At 40.0% G+C, this 18,324-nt stretch overlaps 2 protein-coding genes across 2 annotated transcripts in view; both read left to right on the top strand.

The window, feature by feature from the left end:
* Positions 1-11,271: 11,271 nt before the first annotated feature.
* On the top strand, positions 11,272-12,675 carry LOC139218733 (G-protein coupled receptor 61-like). The gene has a single exon (XM_070850406.1). The coding sequence runs from the start codon at positions 11,272-11,274 to the stop codon at positions 12,673-12,675; it is 1,404 nt and encodes a 467-aa protein (XP_070706507.1).
* Positions 12,676-17,761: 5,086 nt separating this feature from the next.
* Positions 17,762-18,324, top strand: part of ampd2a (adenosine monophosphate deaminase 2a) — a 30,078-nt gene continuing 29,515 nt past the window's right edge. Inside the window, exon 1 of the mRNA XM_070848259.1 lies at positions 17,762-17,810. Coding sequence (XP_070704360.1) covers positions 17,801-17,810 — 10 coding nt within the window. The 5' untranslated portion in view covers positions 17,762-17,800. The remainder of the gene's footprint in view (positions 17,811-18,324) is intronic.

Genomic DNA, 18,324 nt, shown 5'->3' with positions numbered 1-18,324 from the left:
TGTTATTCCATTTCCAGTTCAGCTTTTAGTTTTAGAATCTTAACCAGATTAATCTGCTTTGGGTGGCACAAATCTGACTCATCACTAAGACTGATTTCTCTCACACAGCCACCGTTTTATTGTTAGTATAAAAGTAAAGACACTTTAAAATTGGATTTTGACACAAGAACGTTTATTACTCCAAGATTCACATATACTGGGACCATGAATAGAGTCTAAAGCTGAAAGAGGTGAAAAGGGCAACGATCCACATGAGAAAATGACACATGACCATCCAGCTCATGTATAGCTGCACATTTATACACCCTGTAATTAATCTTCTGAGCACGAGGTCACTGCTCACAGAAACCTTGACATAAGCATGATGTGAAGATGAAGTGGTCCACTAGTCTGGTTGATGTGGGTGTCAAGGGTAAGAGGTGATGGTGGAGAAGGCAAACAATTATAGGACCGTGTGCAGCATAAAATTATAATTTGATTTGAAAAAGTGTGTGTGTGGGGGTGTGAGCACATGTGACCGTCTTCCCCTTAAACAATATGAAATGAGTATTTGGCACCCTAATACCATTAATCATCAGTAACGGTGTCGAAAGGCAGGAAAGTGAACACAGAAGGGAAGTCGTGACGTCGGTAGGGAGCGAAGGGTCGACACACAACACTTGATGTTGACCCGCAAGTCTTTAATTAAAAGCTTTAAACTGTGACAAGAAATCAGGGCGCGATTTCAGCGAGGGATCGAGTCACACTGTGAGGTCTCGCTTACAGGACACTGTTACACTGTCCAGATATCTTACATCCCAGAGACTTTAAATAAACCAAACAACATTATTTAGCCCAGATTGAAATTTAAACCATCTACAGAATAGGCAGAAATGGTCTACCCAAAGCTGTTTGTTTAAAGGAAATTATTGTCATATCATTTGTGCTCTCTGAATATTTTTGTACCCTCAAACAATACTTGAGTAAATGTACTTAATTACTTTCCACCACTGCTAAATGCTACCAATTAAATGAAGCCTTTCCTTCCTTCTTTTCATTCCACAATGGGAAATGATTAATATTTCAGGGCTGTGATGTATATGTCAAAGTGTAGATAATGATAAAAGCTCACTCAAATATTTACTCAAATAAACTCCTGCAAATTATAAAACGACCAAAACCTTTATGAACGTCCCTGTGGATGATGCTGTGTATAGTCCAGCTCACCTAAAGTGCTGTAACCTGATATTATGATCATTAATCTTTTTGTAGGATGTCCGTGGGGATCCATGCTTACATCCTCTCTCCCTAACTGGTTCGGACCACATTGTGGACTTACAAGTGGAGCGACAAGAGATCGAGGCAACACCTTTTCACTTTGAGTTTTTTTGTTTTGTTGCTACAGTGTGTGTGCTCCTTTAATCAAATTCATATGTCATTGCATGTGTTGGCCTATCAGGGTCAGAATCCAGCTATTCTAGTGCTGGAGCAGCTGAGCATTATGGGAATAATATATTGTGTGATAGATTGAAATGAAAAACGCTGAAAACATCAAGCTCTCACTCTATTCTATTGCCACTTTCAAAAGAAAACCATTCAAGTGTCAATTTTTCATTAAATAAAAACTTTGTGATGGAGTTTTTTAAAGTAATTCAATGCGTTTTGGTGTTTTTGTTTATGACAAAGAAGAATGATCTGACCCCATAAAATAACATTTTACTGATAATTGTTATTTTGATAAATAATAAGCAAATACATGGTTTTAACTTGACCATGACAATATATCATAATTACTTGAGGTCCAGCAAGATATGGAGCTGTGCTGCTCAGGCTACGTTGTACATGCACAATGTATCTGCAACCTCCACTGTATAATAATGTGACATGGGTCTCAATAACACACACACACGTAAACAAGTAGACTTTTTTCTTCTTAATTCGTCAGAATGCTACAACCAGACTTGACAGCCAACAAATAGTCAACAAAAAAGAACAAAACCAAGACAGTTAGTTGATCCTACAAACCTCTGTGTTTTCCAGAAATTATTCAAAAACATCAGTGAGCCACATCGTTGCACTGGCTGACATGTTTATTTTTATTAAATCTCACGTACACGACCTGCTTCTGTAAATTCTCTCTTGCTCTCTATTACTCTGCAGATAAAACTTGTCTCCAGCAAATGAACCTTTTGCTCCAGCTTGATGTAGTGTTTGTTAAAAACTCAGTGCCCAGCTGTTGTAGGAAATAAATGAGACTTTTTTTAAAAAACCACAGTATATATTTGTGACCTGCTTTTGAAGATTTATGTCTTCGGTCGTCTCCAAGGCCGAGAGCTGAGAGCCACAGACAGACAGACTCGGAAGCATTAATATCCTATTTGTTGAGGCTGTTTCATAGGATTTGTCTACAGTAACAAAAAATAGTGCATATCACCACCTTTATCCTTTTAATTCACCAAGACGGTCCTCACTACAGGGTAAAACTGATGCAGCCTTTGCTTTAGCAAAATCGTAATTATTCATTCAGTTATGAATAAATGATGGATGTAGTATTTCCATGTGCATAATCTTCATTATTGTCTCTTGGCAGCTGTGAGTATTCGTGTCATGTAAACTGGCCTCTCGCAGTCACAACAGCCTGTTCTCAAAGCTGATTCAACCTGATGTGCCTTCGATTGGGACGTGTCAGGTAACAGGGTTGATTTAGGCAGCGGCCTGGTGAGTGGGCGCTCTGCTCTCAGGAGATTTACACTTCTCTTGTGAAATATAAATGAAGTGCAGCTCTGGCAGCAGGTTAAGGTAAGAGTCAACCCAGTCCGCGGTGCTCCATCAGCTAAATGAGATCAGCCTCTTTCCTCGAGAAGAGCTGCAGCTTAAAAAGTAGAGGATTTAATGGTTTGGTAAGAACTGACACTGAACATGATTGTGTTTACAGGTAAAACAGGTTAACATGATGACCTTAAATACAACAGTTTCGGACATGATATGAGCTGATGTGCCGTGATGCTTTCATATGTATCATATATTATACATGAGAGGGTATACAGTGTATACATCAAATGATGGAACATGCTTTCATATAATTATTTAGCCATAATTGAGGTTAGAGATCAACATAACTGGTTCTTTTTTAGTTAAATCAATGAGTCTCAGAATTTGTGATCTTTCTATAATAATATACAATATAAGACTCAGACTAATCCTGAGTGAGTGTAGAGAAAAATGTAAAAACTATAATGTGCAATGTTTTTTTATTTTGCATTGAAAAACAAATATGTTGTTGGCCTTGAACAAATCCCAGAGACAAAGCTCTCTGTGTGAAAAACATAGCAAGAACAAGAATATTTGCATGGTTTCTTAGTATTGATGATGAACATGTACTGTATAATCCCACACACACAAAACATGATCATACTACAAACTGAACTTTTTTTTCAGCTTAAAAAATATATATATTTATCCAAATCTGTATCAAACCCAACAATAAAATCATGGGTTTAATGTGAAAAAAGTGATTTTGTTGTGCTTTTTGTTTTTTTGTTTGGCAGGCGACCCCCTGGCAGTCATGTGATGTTCCCGGTCTTGTCTGCATCGGCTGTTTACTTACACGTGAACTATGTGAGCAGGAGAACTGATGTTCAGTGGTTTGCACATCCTGAATGAACGGTTGCATCTCCACACCAAACAATGGCCAGAAAAAACCCACTTTTATGCATTTTCCTCTCTGCTTGGCACTAGTGTTTCACAGTTATGTTTAGGTACATGCATATTAAGTTAAGCTTTTCATGTCTATAGGTGTGTGGCTATGACATAATGCAATACCCAAGCAGTTTTTAGAGATGTTACAGTAATCTGTGTTGCAGTGGGTGAAGCAGGCAGCTAGTGTACCACATGCACAATATAGTGGACACACTGCCACCATCTGGCATAGCCTGCAAGCTCAGAGGCCTGTTCATGAGCTATCTGGATAACACTGCTGAGTAAAACCCACAACCAGTGAATCTTATGGACTCACTGAAGTAAAAGACGTCGTCCAGATAACTCAGTAAACCTGTTTCTCGGAACAGGCCTCTGACAAACTAAGAGCCGAATGTCTATTGAGATTATGAACAAATATTAGTGTTAGGCCTTATTTAGATGCCTTTCTATTTTCACAGGCGGTGAAGATGGAAGTCTCACGGCGCCTTCATGCATTTTGTTGAAATATATGAGACACATAAACAGAGAGACATCGGCTTTTATTTCACAAGTTTCACGAGTTTTTACACTTCAGAGAGTTTTACAGTGCATCAGATCATAAACACTGTCGATCACTTGGACTCACTGTATTTGTGATGTTTCTAAAAAAAGAATTCAACTAAATGTTGATAATAGATAAATGAATAAATAGATGTTGAAGGTATAAAGAGATGATTCACAAGGTTGAGGATTTTTTGGTTTGTTCTCAATTTCAGTAGTTCAATAGTATTTTAATGGATTCAGCTGCAGTTGTTGAACTTTCTGAACTCCAAGAGATATTTGGGTAGTTAACCACATTGTCATGTACCAAAAACATAGATAAACGTTCAAAAGTGATGAACCTCAGGGCAGCTTCATGCCTGAAAATAATTCAGTATATTCTGATTCCAGAGGAAGCGTTTACCATTTCACAGCTCTTTCCAGCGGCACAGTGATTCAGGAAAAGCAACATGCCTGTTATGAATGACTCATAATGTCTGATAGGATCCACCATAATATTATCCAACACCTCGTATAATTCCCAATGCCAAACGAAAAACATGAATCTCAGGGATGATAAAGCTCCAGACTGGTGAGCGTTCATTGGAAACATAACAAGAATAACCCAACAAGATATCGCTCTGCTTCGGATACACACAGCCACTTTGTATCAGTTGTTCCTCCATCCTGTGTTTGACTGTCTGCTGCGATATAAAACCTTCCTCCCCAAGTGTCTCCAAGGCAACATTCATCACTTTACCCTTTATCTCCAGTAACATCTCTCCAACACATTTACAAGATATCTGGGAATGTGACATGACAGACGCTTGTTAGTGTAGTATGTTAGACATTTGTGAAGAATCTCTCCTGCAGTCATGTCAGGTATTGTGGAGCTTGACTGAACAATCTCTTCGTGCTTTTGTGTTGATGTTATTAAACACAAAGCTGGTTAATGTTCTCCAGTGTCTGTGCTAAATGTGCATTTGAATTTGAGTTGATTGTGTGTGTAGGTTGCAGTAATTATGTTTTGGTAAATGTAATGGCATGATTTTATTTCTGAGTCATATTTGTGCGTTCATGTCTATGGGTAGTTATTATTGGCAGTAGGGGCTCTCTGGGGTTAGTGCAGCGTCCTTTGCTATTTCTGAGTGCGACTGTGGAGTCTATTTTCAAGGTTGCCATGGAAACCATTGTATTTGTGGTGGCAGCAATTGGTGCTGCCGGCCGAGCAAGACTCTGCTATTTTTGTCATGAGTCAACACCTGATATACACTCACACACACACACACACACACACACACACACACACACACACACGCACACACACACACACACACACGCACACACATTCAGGTGTACATGCCTGAATACAGATGAAAACAGACAGATACATTCACAGAATGCACAAAATCACACCACACTAAAACAGCAGTACGAGCAGCATTGCTGCGTTAGTCATGTACCCTGTTTGAGAGGCTTTATGTGTTACACCAGCACGTGTATGTTTCCCATCTCTCCTTAGTGTTACCAGACATCTTGATACATCTTCACCATGACAACAGTAGTAATCGCTGTCCATTAAATCTCTCCACCCAACTGCATTGTGTTTTCTCATGTTCTGCTGTGCAGGCATGTTTCATGTTCAAAGTATTGACAGGAAGAGACAGACGGCGTGGGCTTGTAATCAGTCAGGTTTAGACAGCTGTAAAAGATCACAAGCTACTATAGGTATAATCCAAAATAGAGGAATGTGATTCTAAAAAAAATACTGGTGATGGATGTGATGGTTAACAGTGGTGAGAAGTGGCATAATGATATGTACTGTAGCAGAGCTGCAAACAACAGCATGATGTTATTTTCTTTTTTTTGATTATTTTCATGATTAATCAAACGTTTCATCAATAATGGAGAAAATGTCCATTGCAGTTTCCCTCAGGCAGGAGGTTAAAAATTACTTGTTTTCTTTAACTAATAGTTCAAAGAAATGGCATTACAGTTATACATATTGCATACATATTATACATTTTTTTTGTCAACTAATCATTGCAGTTTTAGTAAGCAGTGGTTAGTAGCTACTGTTAAGTGGATTTATATTCTATAAAACAAAACTAAAATACCACTTCAATGCAATAGTTCACAATATGAGAGAAACAAGTGATTTTCACTGTTGTTCATCCATAACTGCGCTGATATGTGGGCTGAAAGCAGCAAACTGTATAATATTTCAAGCAGAAGACCTCAGTTCTCACAGTGACTTAACCAGTGGCATTATTATAATAAGGCTATTAGTGAAATAGATTAATCAATCAATTCATGAGAGGCGCTGCAAATTAAAACGTGCTTTTAATGGTGAAAGAGGTGCAAGACGTGATTTCCATGAAATGCAAATGTGATGTGTATTGTCATGGGGAACCTTACAAATGCAAATGACAAACACCTTGGACTTAGCAGCTACATGCTTGCTCCTTCAGTAGAGGAGCCTTACCCATAATGGCCCAGATTTCATTGTCCTCTGCAGACAGAGCAATGAGATGGACTGTATATGAAAAAGATCACCGTGGCAACAGGAGCCCCAGTTTGAGAAGCTGGGATGGTGGTGGAGGCTGAGGCCTGGCCTAATCAATGGCTCAATGTCTCAGTAAATCTTGTACTGGAGGGCACTTTAATCCATAAAATTACTACCAGAATCATTACTGACTGACAAAAATAAACAAACTGGGAGAGGAGCAAGAAATAACGGATTAGATATGAGGGGGAGGCATTTGGCGCATTCCTGTTTATGAGTAAAGCACACCGAGGTCACTTGGAGGTAATATGTTATGCGTTGAAGCATTTACTCTCCAGTATGTGTAAAGCAAGTTCATACAGTTCATAGCCATGCTGAAATGCTCATTATAACCAGAAAGTAATTTATAGGATAGATTATAGATTATAGATATATATATATATATACACACTACTCACAAAAAGTTAGGGATATTCGATTTTCAGGTGAAATATATGGAAAATGTAAAAAGTGAATGCTACAGTGATATTATATCATGAAAGTAGGGCATTTAAGTAGAAGCATGCAATGGTAATTTCTTCATCTTAAACAATTTATTTGAAGAAAATCTAACAACAGTGGTGGGTATACCACAACAAAAAATTTTCAGTGTCTCAATAAATTGGGATGTGGCCAAAGGACGTCCACTCCTCTCCTTTCTGTGACTCTTCCAGTCACTCTGTATCACTGTTACAACTTCCTGATGACACTCTGTGACCCTCTAAGCTCAGTGAACACCTCCGTCTGAGGACTTCCTGTTTGAAGCCTCGCAATGGCGAGGTGCTGTTGATCAATTGTTAGGTGTCGTCTTGGTCTCATGATGTCAGAATGTGAACAGCATGATGAGGAGGACTGTTTAAATACCAATTCTAACTGAAGCAGGAAATGTATTGGTCGATTCATGGATCAAACCTGTTGTGAATTTTGCTGTTAAGCTTCTTGTTAGAGAACAGCAACTTGTGCAAAAAGTACTGAAACACTGAACAGTTGGACACGTGCATTCAAAAGTTTAGAGAAGGTCACATTAAGTTCACCTGGAAAGGTTAGAATGCATTTTAGGTTCATCCTGAAATTTCACCTGAAAGCCGAATATCCCTAACTTTTTGTGAGTAGTGTATATTGAGAGAGAGAGAGTACAGGGCCTACATATATGTACGCATACAGTTAGCATGTTTAAATAATATTCACTGGATCTACATTAGTAAGATTTAGTTTGTAACTATAGACTGTTTGAAAGAAATGGACTCAGTCACCATAATGTCACCCATTGGTTTGTATACTAATGTTTGCAGATTTTTTTCCTAGGATGTTGAAGTCAAATAATGAATAGTTAATGAATGCATTGTTAATCCAATCACAGCAAACATTCATGATGCCAAACCCTTGATGGATTAGGTTTAAGCATGGCAAGTGCAATGGTTAAGGGAAAAATGTCCAAGTCAGAGCCAATCAGAGGGCAGGACTTGACTTAGCAATCATAGGAAAAAACTATTTATGTACCATTTTGAGGCCTCAAGACTGGAATTTTAACCATAGCTGTCTTGGGTATTTGGAGCCCAAAGTAGCTGGAGCTAGCTAGCTAGCTTAGTTAGCAAACTGCATCCGTAATTAATGTTAACTGTACTATTGATTGGCCAGTGAACACAAATGTCCTTTAGTATAACTGACTGCTGAACAAGACATTTTTAGGAAACCAAAATATTAAAATGAACTTTCATGAAGTGAAAACAATCTGAAATTGTCCAGGTTCTAATACAAAAATACCCAACACCCAATAACTCAGTTAAGTTCATGGCTATTTAAAAGTACACATTTTACTCTAAATGAGACCATAGTTTACAAAATGAACATCATGCTGTTTATTGAAGACTTGAAACTAATGATTGAGACCATAAACTCATTAGGAAAATATTTACTGACGTAATAAATCAAGTGAGAATTAGGATTATTTTCTCATTGACTTTTATACAGATGGATTGCTCTTTGGAGCCAGGGGAGTCGCCTCCTGCTGGCCATTAGAAATGTTGCATGTTCCAAGGCACTGGACCTGGAGGCTGCATCCCTTGGAACATGTGTACACTTAGCATTTGGTAGCATTCTTACCATAGATAACAGTCCAGCTTGTTTGCCAGGCATTAGCATGTCACCATAATACAATTTGGCTTTATCTTACAGTATAAAGCTAAAGCTGGCAAGGATTTGATTTTTATTTTGACAGGTGCCATGAGTTGACATGTAGAAATGTTGACTTGGTGGTGGAATTAGAGGAAACTTTATTCAATCACCAAACTCATTTGATTCATCTTCTGAGGATGATGAATATCTACAAAATTACATGACTGATAGTATGATATATTGTAATACTCTACATTTATATTACAGTAGTTACTGGGAAATGTTGGAGATACTGTTATCCCCTGTAGTGCCCTGAAAGGAAGGCTCCAAAATCTATTTACAGTGCCAATAACGAGAGCGACAACATAACATTTCCACACTTCCATCACATTCTGCTCCAAATCTCTAAAGGTTTAATTTGATAATGAGAAGTAGGGACACTAGGACCCTGCAGAGACAGCAGGTCTGGTCCTGTTTCTCACTGCCTCTTGCTCCATATCTGCAGTCACTGTGTGTGAGTGGAGGGGGAAAGCAGAGAGTGAGCTGGTGTCTTTGCAAGCATTTACATCAGCATCGCTTCAGAAAAATCTCTGCTGCCACAGCTGTACTCATCCAGCGAGAAGGATGCATGAGGCAGATTAAGGGATGGGAAGAGAAACAGGCTTGTTTGGTGGGAAGTACCTCAACAGCATTCAAAAGGTACAGTGATTGATGTCCACTGTGTACCTCAGCAGTGGGAGCTACACCAGGTTTTCATCCTCAGAGACCAAAGCAGCAGACAGCTGCATCAGGAAATACTCTGATTCAGGTACATACTTGTTCTCTCTCTGATTCTTCCCCTCGTGCTCCCTGATTCTCACCACATTTTCTCGCTTGTTCTTGCCCTCTTCCTCTAATCTGCTTATTATATACTGCTGAGTGCAGCGCTAAATCCAATTTAAATGTAATGTGATATATAGAATGTGGGCCTCGCTTTATACAGTGGGTGTAATGCATTAATGATTAATATATAGATGAGTAGGCGGTAAGACATGACTAAACCAGGCAGGAGGGTTAAACTGAATTGGGAGTACCCCTATGAGTGATTTAGAAACGTTGCTCACTGAAGGCAATCATTCATAGGTGATTAGGGGGATTAGAACTAAATTTTTACCTTGATTCGTGCTGTTATCACTGAAGACAGGACACTTTTGTTGCATCTGTGGCAGGGAGAGCATTCATAGCACTAAGCAACTGGATTTCCTTGATCTGACACAAATATAGCAGCAGCCACCCATGTCTGTTTGTTGTCTGTAATAGCAAGGCACAGCCTCTGCAACCTATGAATAACTTCAGTTTTTTTCCATTTGTAGCATTAATTTCACTCATACCAAGCAACCGGGGCTTCCTTAGGGGTGGGCATGCTTTTGTAATTCATGCACACAAGCAAAACCACACAGTACAATGAACCTCGGACCTGCATGCTGAGGTAGACACTGGCATGGCCTTCTTTTTCAGAAAAAGTAGCCGTGCACAATCAGTTTAGACCCTGGGTATAAATATTCATCAAGAGCTCTCACAGCAGGTGTAGATGTGATGGAAAAGGGCTATTACCTTTTCGGTGATCGGATTGGTTTGGAGGAATTAGCATGCATTCATGCATTGACAGGATGTGTGCTTGAAAAGTTTTTTTTATCACCTGCAGCTCCACGGGAAATACACAGAATGGGTTTACCTTTTAGCTTTAACCGTAATATTAATAAAAGAGTGAGGAAGGTGTTTTTTTTCTAGAGGATCATACACATGTGCTTTGGGAATTGTGATTTGTTTGCAGATTTATGACCTATAATCTGTATAATAAGCGGCTCAATACTTTTGCATGATGATTTATGATTGTTCCTTCGGTTTTCTCAGCATGTTGCCAAAAAGGTGCCAAGTGTCCCTGCCTTGAATAATGCATACCTTATTGAATTAATTGGTTTGAGGGCTGGCTTTGGATTACCTTATCAGTAAGATTGCCTTAACAGAGATTTGACAAAGTAAGGAGGATTTTATAAACCTTCATCCGAGTGAATTAATCTTAATGGTAGCCGGGGCAAAAGTGAAATTTATTGGAAGGATTAGTTCATAAAGCCTGGAAGTGCAAATAAGGTATCACTCATTATAGGAACACACATGCAAACTCAAGTGAACATCTATCTTTCTCTCTTGTTGTTTTAAGGGTTGGTTGCGACTGATGGCAGACATGAAGACTTTCTGAATGGACAGGAATCGTCAAATCTGAACCTCCCGACGATCACGGCATCTCCTCCCAACCTAAAGGCAGCTTTTGACCTAATTTTCAAGCCGCTGTTTTCTGGCCGCACTTCCTGGCTTTGAAGGATGGGTGATGGGCCTGTGACTGATCCTGCCCGCCTGCCTCATCCCACCCTTCAATGGAGCCGATGTGGAACTCCTCCCACCCACCTCCACAGCTCATGTCCAACATGTCTGCCTCCACTCTGCCTGAGGGGTGGGCTCTGTCCCAGTCGCTAGCCCTGCTGGCCATGCTGCTCATGGATCTGCTGGCTGTGGTGGGTAATGTGGCTGTCATGGCGGTCATTGCCAAGGCCCCACAGCTCCACAAGTTTGCCTTTGTCTTCCACCTGTGCTTGGTGGACCTACTGGCAGCCCTGGTGCTGATGCCACTTGGCATGCTCTCAAGCCGAGCCGTCTTCGGGGAGGCCCTGTGCCGGAGCTACCTCTTCCTCAGTGTGTGCCTGGTGAGCGCTGCCATCCTCTCTATCTCTGTCATCAATGTGGAGCGTTACTACTACATCATACACCCAATGCGCTATGAAGTAAAGATGACTGTCGGCCTAGTGGCGTCGGTGCTGGTGGGGATATGGGTCAAAGCCCTGGCCATGTCCGCTCTGCCGCTGCTCGCTTGGTTCCTGCAAGGTGGAAAAACTCCTCTTCTGGAGAGCGGTGGGGTTGGGGGAGGAGGAGGTGGGGCTGTCCCATCTCCCCCTGCTCAGGGTCACAGGCGCTGCTCCCTACATTGGACAGGGGGAGGGTCAAACCGCTTGGCCTTCATGGTCCTGTTTACTCTGGTGTATTTCCTGTGCCCACTTCTGGTCATTCTTGTTGTGTACTGCAACATGTTCAAAGTGGCGCGGGTAGCAGCCATGCACCACGGGCCTCTGCCAACCTGGATGGACACGCCTCGTCGCCAGCGCTCAGAGTCTCTCAGCAGCCGCTCAACGATGGTTACCAGCTCTGGGACGGGGACAGGGACAGGCCGAGCAACCCCGCAGCGACCCTTTGGGGGTGGAAAGGCCGCAGCGGTGTTGGCAGCAGTAGGTGGGCAATTCCTTTGCTGCTGGCTGCCCTACTTTACTTTCCACCTGTATTCAGCACTGGCTGCCAGCCCTCCAGCCACGCTAGCCTCCCTGGAGGAGGTGGTCACCTGGATTGGCTACTTCTGTTTCACCTCTAATCCCTTCTTCTATGGCTGTCTCAACAGACAGATCCGGGAGGAGTTGGGCAAGCATCTGCCTTGTCTCTTTCGTCGAGCAGGGGTTGAGATGGAGGACAGACTGCCCAGCCGTGAAGGATCCATAGAGGAGAATTTCCTTCAGTTTCTTCAGGGCACTGGCTGTAACTTGGATCCTCAAAACTCTCACAGTACCTCCAGCCCTAAAGGGGAGGCCTGCTGCCCCACGGCTCAGTCCCAACCCCCGGAGCCCGCACAACCCATACCGATTGATTTCCGTATCCCTGGACAGATTGCAGAAGAGACGTCAGAGTTTATTGAGACTGAACAGGCGAAAAACAACCATATATATACAGACAATTAAGATTTTACTGTCTGTATTTCCTGAAAATAAGAAACAAAACTGATCATTCAGATATGAGCTGTTTCAGGAGTTATTTCAGTGACAACACGTTTCTTTATTTCTACTGAAAGCTGTCCAGCAGTTCATATAAAATGACTTTAAATTGTATCTTTGAATCATTGCACTTTGCCTCATCAGATTTCATCCTTAAACAGTCACGACGATACAATGACACTGTTGTTAAAACATTCCACATAACCGCTCAGCTCTGTACAGTTAATGACTCAGTGAATTAATATTGATGTAACTTGTTAAAGCCTTTTTAAAAAAAAAATGAAAATAACAAAGTAACATTAATTACGTTTGATTCTATGAAAGTAACCGAATAGTTTTCAGAGTTAAATGTTTTCAGAATATCCCCGTTGATCTGAAATTAGGGAATACTAGCTGAAATACACTGGCTCCCTCTTATTTGACTATTTTAATATTGTGCAGCAAAGCTCTGCTATTAGACAAATTGCCTTTGGTATTCAGAAATGAAGATTAGATGATTCTGCACACCAACACATGCTGTATTTGTAACTGCCAAATCATTTTTAACACTCCAGTAAGTTGATTGTTTTTTAAAAGAATTTTGTAAATTACTGCAAGTAAAGTAATGTCAAAGATGACAGCAATAAAATAGACAAAATTATGAGTATTTGGGGGATCCATTGAAAAGCACTACAGTCACTTTTGATTGGTAGCTGGGCTTTCATCAATGATAATGTCATTATGTCTTAACCTTAATCTGATTATAACTGATTAGGAGGCTTACTTATTGTGGCCTAACGCTCATGGAATCGCTACAAGTTGTTTACAGATAACCATTTGAATTTCATTCTCCTTTTTTCGGTGCTTGTCCAAACACATCTGTTTCTTTTTCTTCTTTGATTTCCTAAAAAGCACGCTGGATCTGTTGTGACTCAGTTTAGGATGTAGGTTGACTTAATACCAAATCTTAAGGGTCACCCAGCTTTCTGCCACATGATGTATTTATCAGTGTATTTGGATATAGATCTAACAAATCAGTATTCTCTCGATGCATTGCATTCAGATATGATTCTATTTCTTACATTTGTTAAATGTATTAAAGTGTATGTTGTGTTTAGTAAAACTGTATAAGTTTGGGTTGCGTATTTCACTCAACACATCCATTTTTCTTTTAATGTGTGAGTGTAAGTACTTATTATGAATTTCATTAGAGGAGGCTGATGTATTTTGACTAGTATGCAGTAACTGCCTTCTTTTGTTTTTTTATTCTGGATGGAGAATACATTTCGATTTTATTTTCTGACTGCCCTGCTCATCAGGGTTTTTGCAGTACCTCACATGCAGGAAAAAAAGATATTATTTTACAGTCCTGCACAGTTCCATGTCAAGTATGACTCCTGCACACTATTCTAATGTTGTAAGGAGGCGAAAGCAAGTGTGAGCAAGTGCAAGTGCAAGTTTTTCAGCTTGAGTTTGACGGTGAGATGAAGTAGTATTTTATAGCACACTATTGGGGATGAATATGATAAACTATACGTGGAAATGTTTGATTGAAATAACAGATTCTTTCTTACGTAATGTGGAAACAGGGTTTTTAAGGTACTTTTTTCAAAAAGGTTGTTTTTGAGTGATAATGCCAATCCAAAATCAAAAGCTTATTGTTCTCTTCGTCACGTCTAAATATCCCAAACTGTGAATGACGTTGAGCATTTGAGTTAGGATTTTCACTTTTTTTTTTTTCTTTATATGCTGTGATTAAAATATAAGGACGACTTCCACTGTACTGAAATGATATGAATGTGTTTAGAAAACTACATGGCTAAAAGTTGAGTGCGAGATACTGTTGTAATAAAGAGTTTCTATGTTTGTAAAACATTTTGGGTGCATTCTCATAATTTCATCAGCAGTACGGGGCTCCTCTCACAAATACAGTTGAGTGACACCATGTATAGGCTTAACGTTCAGCTTCTTTTACTCTACATCTTCTCTTTCAATATGATTGTATTGTCTGATCCAGTGAGCGTGGCACAATCTCTTTGCCTTGGTTTGATATTCTGTTGAGAAGAGGCGGGTGGGAGGATACACTTCAAACACTTTGACCTTAAGGTAACATTTAAACTTCAAAAGGCCAAAGCCAGTGGTATGACCTTCATCAGAGAAAAAGATAGATAGATAGATAGATAGATAGATAGATAGATAGATAGATAGATAGATAGATAGATAGATAGATAGATAGATAGATAGATAGATAGATAGATAGATAGATAGAGCCACTGTTTGATGCTGTGTTTCAGTTGGAAGATGCTGGTGCGCGACAGGCCTCACACCTCAACGATGGACCTCAGTCAAGCCGCCCCCAGCTTCACCAAGCTCTGCCATCCCCATGGCAATTATTACCTAGTGACATTTCTCAGTGCTGCTGTGGGCGGTAGGAGGTGCGTGCTCTATTGGGAATCCAACAAGACACCCTTATCTGTGACTTCTTAAAATACACTCTCCAGACTAAACCAGTGCTGCCGTTGTTTTTTTTTCATTTGTTATTTTTTTTCTTGGGATTGTGAGTGTCTTGTACTATAAACTGAAATAATAGTGGCCATTGATTATTTATCTGTAATTTTCACTTGCTTTACTTTTTACGCTTATTGTTAAATGCTGACACAGACTGTGCATTATTATTAGCTAGATAATTTCATATTGTGTGAAATGTTTTATACACACAGTTTGCTTGTATAAGTTAGAATTTATTCTTGCATTTAACTGCAAAAGTGACACTAATGTTGAGCATACCTGTGCCTTTTTTTTAAAGCACTGTAGCTGATAGCACTAAAAATGTGAGGAACACATATGTAGTAAACAAAAAGATAATAATAACCTACAATGTAATAAAATAAAAATAATAAGAATAAGAATAAAGAAAAAAAACATTGAATGAGAGAGTGTCCAAAGTTTTGATTGGACATGTATATGTCACGATAAAAGCCACAAGAACAACACATGTTGCACATAAATGATGATCAGATTAGAGCAGACTGTATAGAACAGATGTGACTGTATGACACAGTGGCTCCATCAGCCAAATAAAAGCGTGTCAGGCATTAAGCAGCGTTTACTGATTGTGTGCCATTAAGTGCTAGACAGGTTACAAACAGTGGCTTTATCGGAGCTTTTCACTGAAAACAAAACAATGAGCTGAAAGATGGTAAAATGCTCTGTGGAGCTGAGGGGATCTGCAGAGTTGTAGTGCTAATTTTCTATGTATCTGTCAATACAAGTGACACATTCCACATTAGAAATTGTCATTACATATATTTTTAATATAAAAATCTTTATTAATGCAGCTGTACACATCATTCTCCATAAATAAATGGAGAAATGAAGATATTTCTGACTGGAGCCTTGTGCCGCCATCAAGATGGTTATAGTATACTGTGTAATGCTGTTGACCATATGGGATACAGTAACCAAGGACGGATTTGGTCTCTAATCAACATTTTTTGGGAAAATGAACTCATTGTATTCTGCTGCCACTGTAAAGATGAAGGGCCCAGCTGTTCACTCAAAATCTTATTTCAGTGGTAATTGTTACTGACCCTGCCCTGTGAGGGCAACATCGTCACTGAGCAAACCCAAAACGTTGACTCCTGATGGAGGTCGGTGCTTTACATCACGTCTCTCCTGCTACGGGATATCAAGAGGAAGTGAAAGCAGACGGACAAAAGGGTCGGAGCCAGACTCTGCGGAATAAACAACAAAATAACAACATCATTTCTTTGTTTCCAGCGACTTTCCAGACACTCTGTCAGCATTTCTCAACAGAGAGAAAGCCCACTGTTAGTAAGAGGGACAACGGGCAGGACAAGACAGGAGTGTAGACTGGAGGAGGGGGAGAGATGGCACAGATTAGAGGAACAAAGCAGAGGAGGGAAGAAGAGGTGAGAGAGGGAAATGAGATCTGCGGAAAAGGATCTAAAATTGAGCGAGAAATAAAACACACGGGCAGAATAAAAGTGACAATTATAAATGCAATTAGGCTGAAATGATTTCAACATTTTAAGACAATAATGAATTGACGGCTATTGATACATCCAGAAGCTTTTTATAACACAGAAACACAGAGTATATTTAAATCATGCTGCAGTCGCTTCTATACAACATATCAGTTTAACAGTGATGGTGATAGTATGGGTTGTATGCTTCTTTTTAAAGCCTGTTATCGTATAGGCCTATATACTTTTTTCAGAGACAAATCTTGTACTTTATACATTTATTTGAAACTACATTTGAGATTTTAAAAATGAAGCATATTAAATACAACTACTCTACAGTGCATTAAAGTTTGCATCAGAATGAAAAACAGCTATTGGCTCCACTTTGACCTGCTACAACATTAAAATAACACTTACACTCACATGTTAACACCTCTAAGTTAATATTAACCCTGTAACATAATACTTGCCATTTGACTGTAACACTGTTAGAGCAGTTCACCTGCCCATTTGATTTCACTTCTTTATAGTTAAATAAATGGCAAAACTTCTGTAGGCCCACTTTACTTGACAGAAACTCAGTGGGGCTTTTGCTTCTAACAAACTACTTTTACATTGTAGTGTTGCTACTTAAATAAAAGATAAATATTCCCTCAAGCAGTGGATCTGGTTCTCCAAGACAAACCAGCACCAAACCACAGTTTAATTTCCCCACAGTTTGCAGGATAAACATGGAGGCCATCATGGTGTGTTTACTGCCCCTTCAGGTGCGTTTAATCTGGTGACCTTTGAACCGCAGGCGGGCGGCTCCTTTAAAGACAAAACGGCATTCACGTCAAAACAACTCAAACCAGAGCAAAGGTGAGAAGCCTACCTGTGTCTGCTGCCCGTCTGCTAGCTTACATCACCAAGCTAATCAGGTGAGAGGCACCTGACAAACGGTTAAACGTACAAAAGTTAGTTTTCACGTCAGCTTTGCGCAGTTTGATCCTCACGGTGTCGTTACTCATGTCCCGTAGATAACCTGTGATAGCTGACCAGGTGTGAGAGAGACTGATAGCTTTATCAGCTGTCTGTTTCCTGTCCTCCTCTGCGGTCTGCTAACCAGCCCGGCCAGGTCCTCAGCCATGTCCGGCGGTAAGTCAGCTATCAGGGCGAACATCTGTCGTGAAACATTCAATAAATGTGCTTAAATATGGCGAAGGCTTCATTCAACACAGCCCAGTGTTGGTTTGAGGAAGGGGACGTTCAGCCTGAAACCTGCTTCATGTCAGGGAGTCACTTTATTGTCTTTAGTGGCTTTGCAACAACCAAAGTTGCTTTTACATCCTCTTACAGGCTTCATGGGCAGTTTTAAGTACTAAACTACCAGAATACTGAGGTAGATTAAAATTATGGAGCCCCAAAAACACAATTGACACCCCTAACCCTTACAGACTCTTGCCTTGCATAAGGACAAACTACTATTTACTTGGCCTAAATATAACTATGTTTGTTTTATGATTAATGCTGCATGTGTAAAAAGCTAGCAAATAGACACCACTCTGGCTAACAGGTAGATGATCTCTGTGACATGGTTTAATCCTAATGTTCACCAGAGCATGTCCACACCCCACTAACACAAAACAACACTTTCTTTAAGGCTGCATAC

This window comes from Pempheris klunzingeri, chromosome 2 (assembly GCF_042242105.1).
Source record: "Pempheris klunzingeri isolate RE-2024b chromosome 2, fPemKlu1.hap1, whole genome shotgun sequence".
Lineage (NCBI taxonomy): Eukaryota > Metazoa > Chordata > Actinopteri > Acropomatiformes > Pempheridae > Pempheris > Pempheris klunzingeri.
The sequence above is the reverse complement of the archived record's forward strand: the minus strand, read 5'-3'. Positions and strand labels throughout refer to the sequence as shown.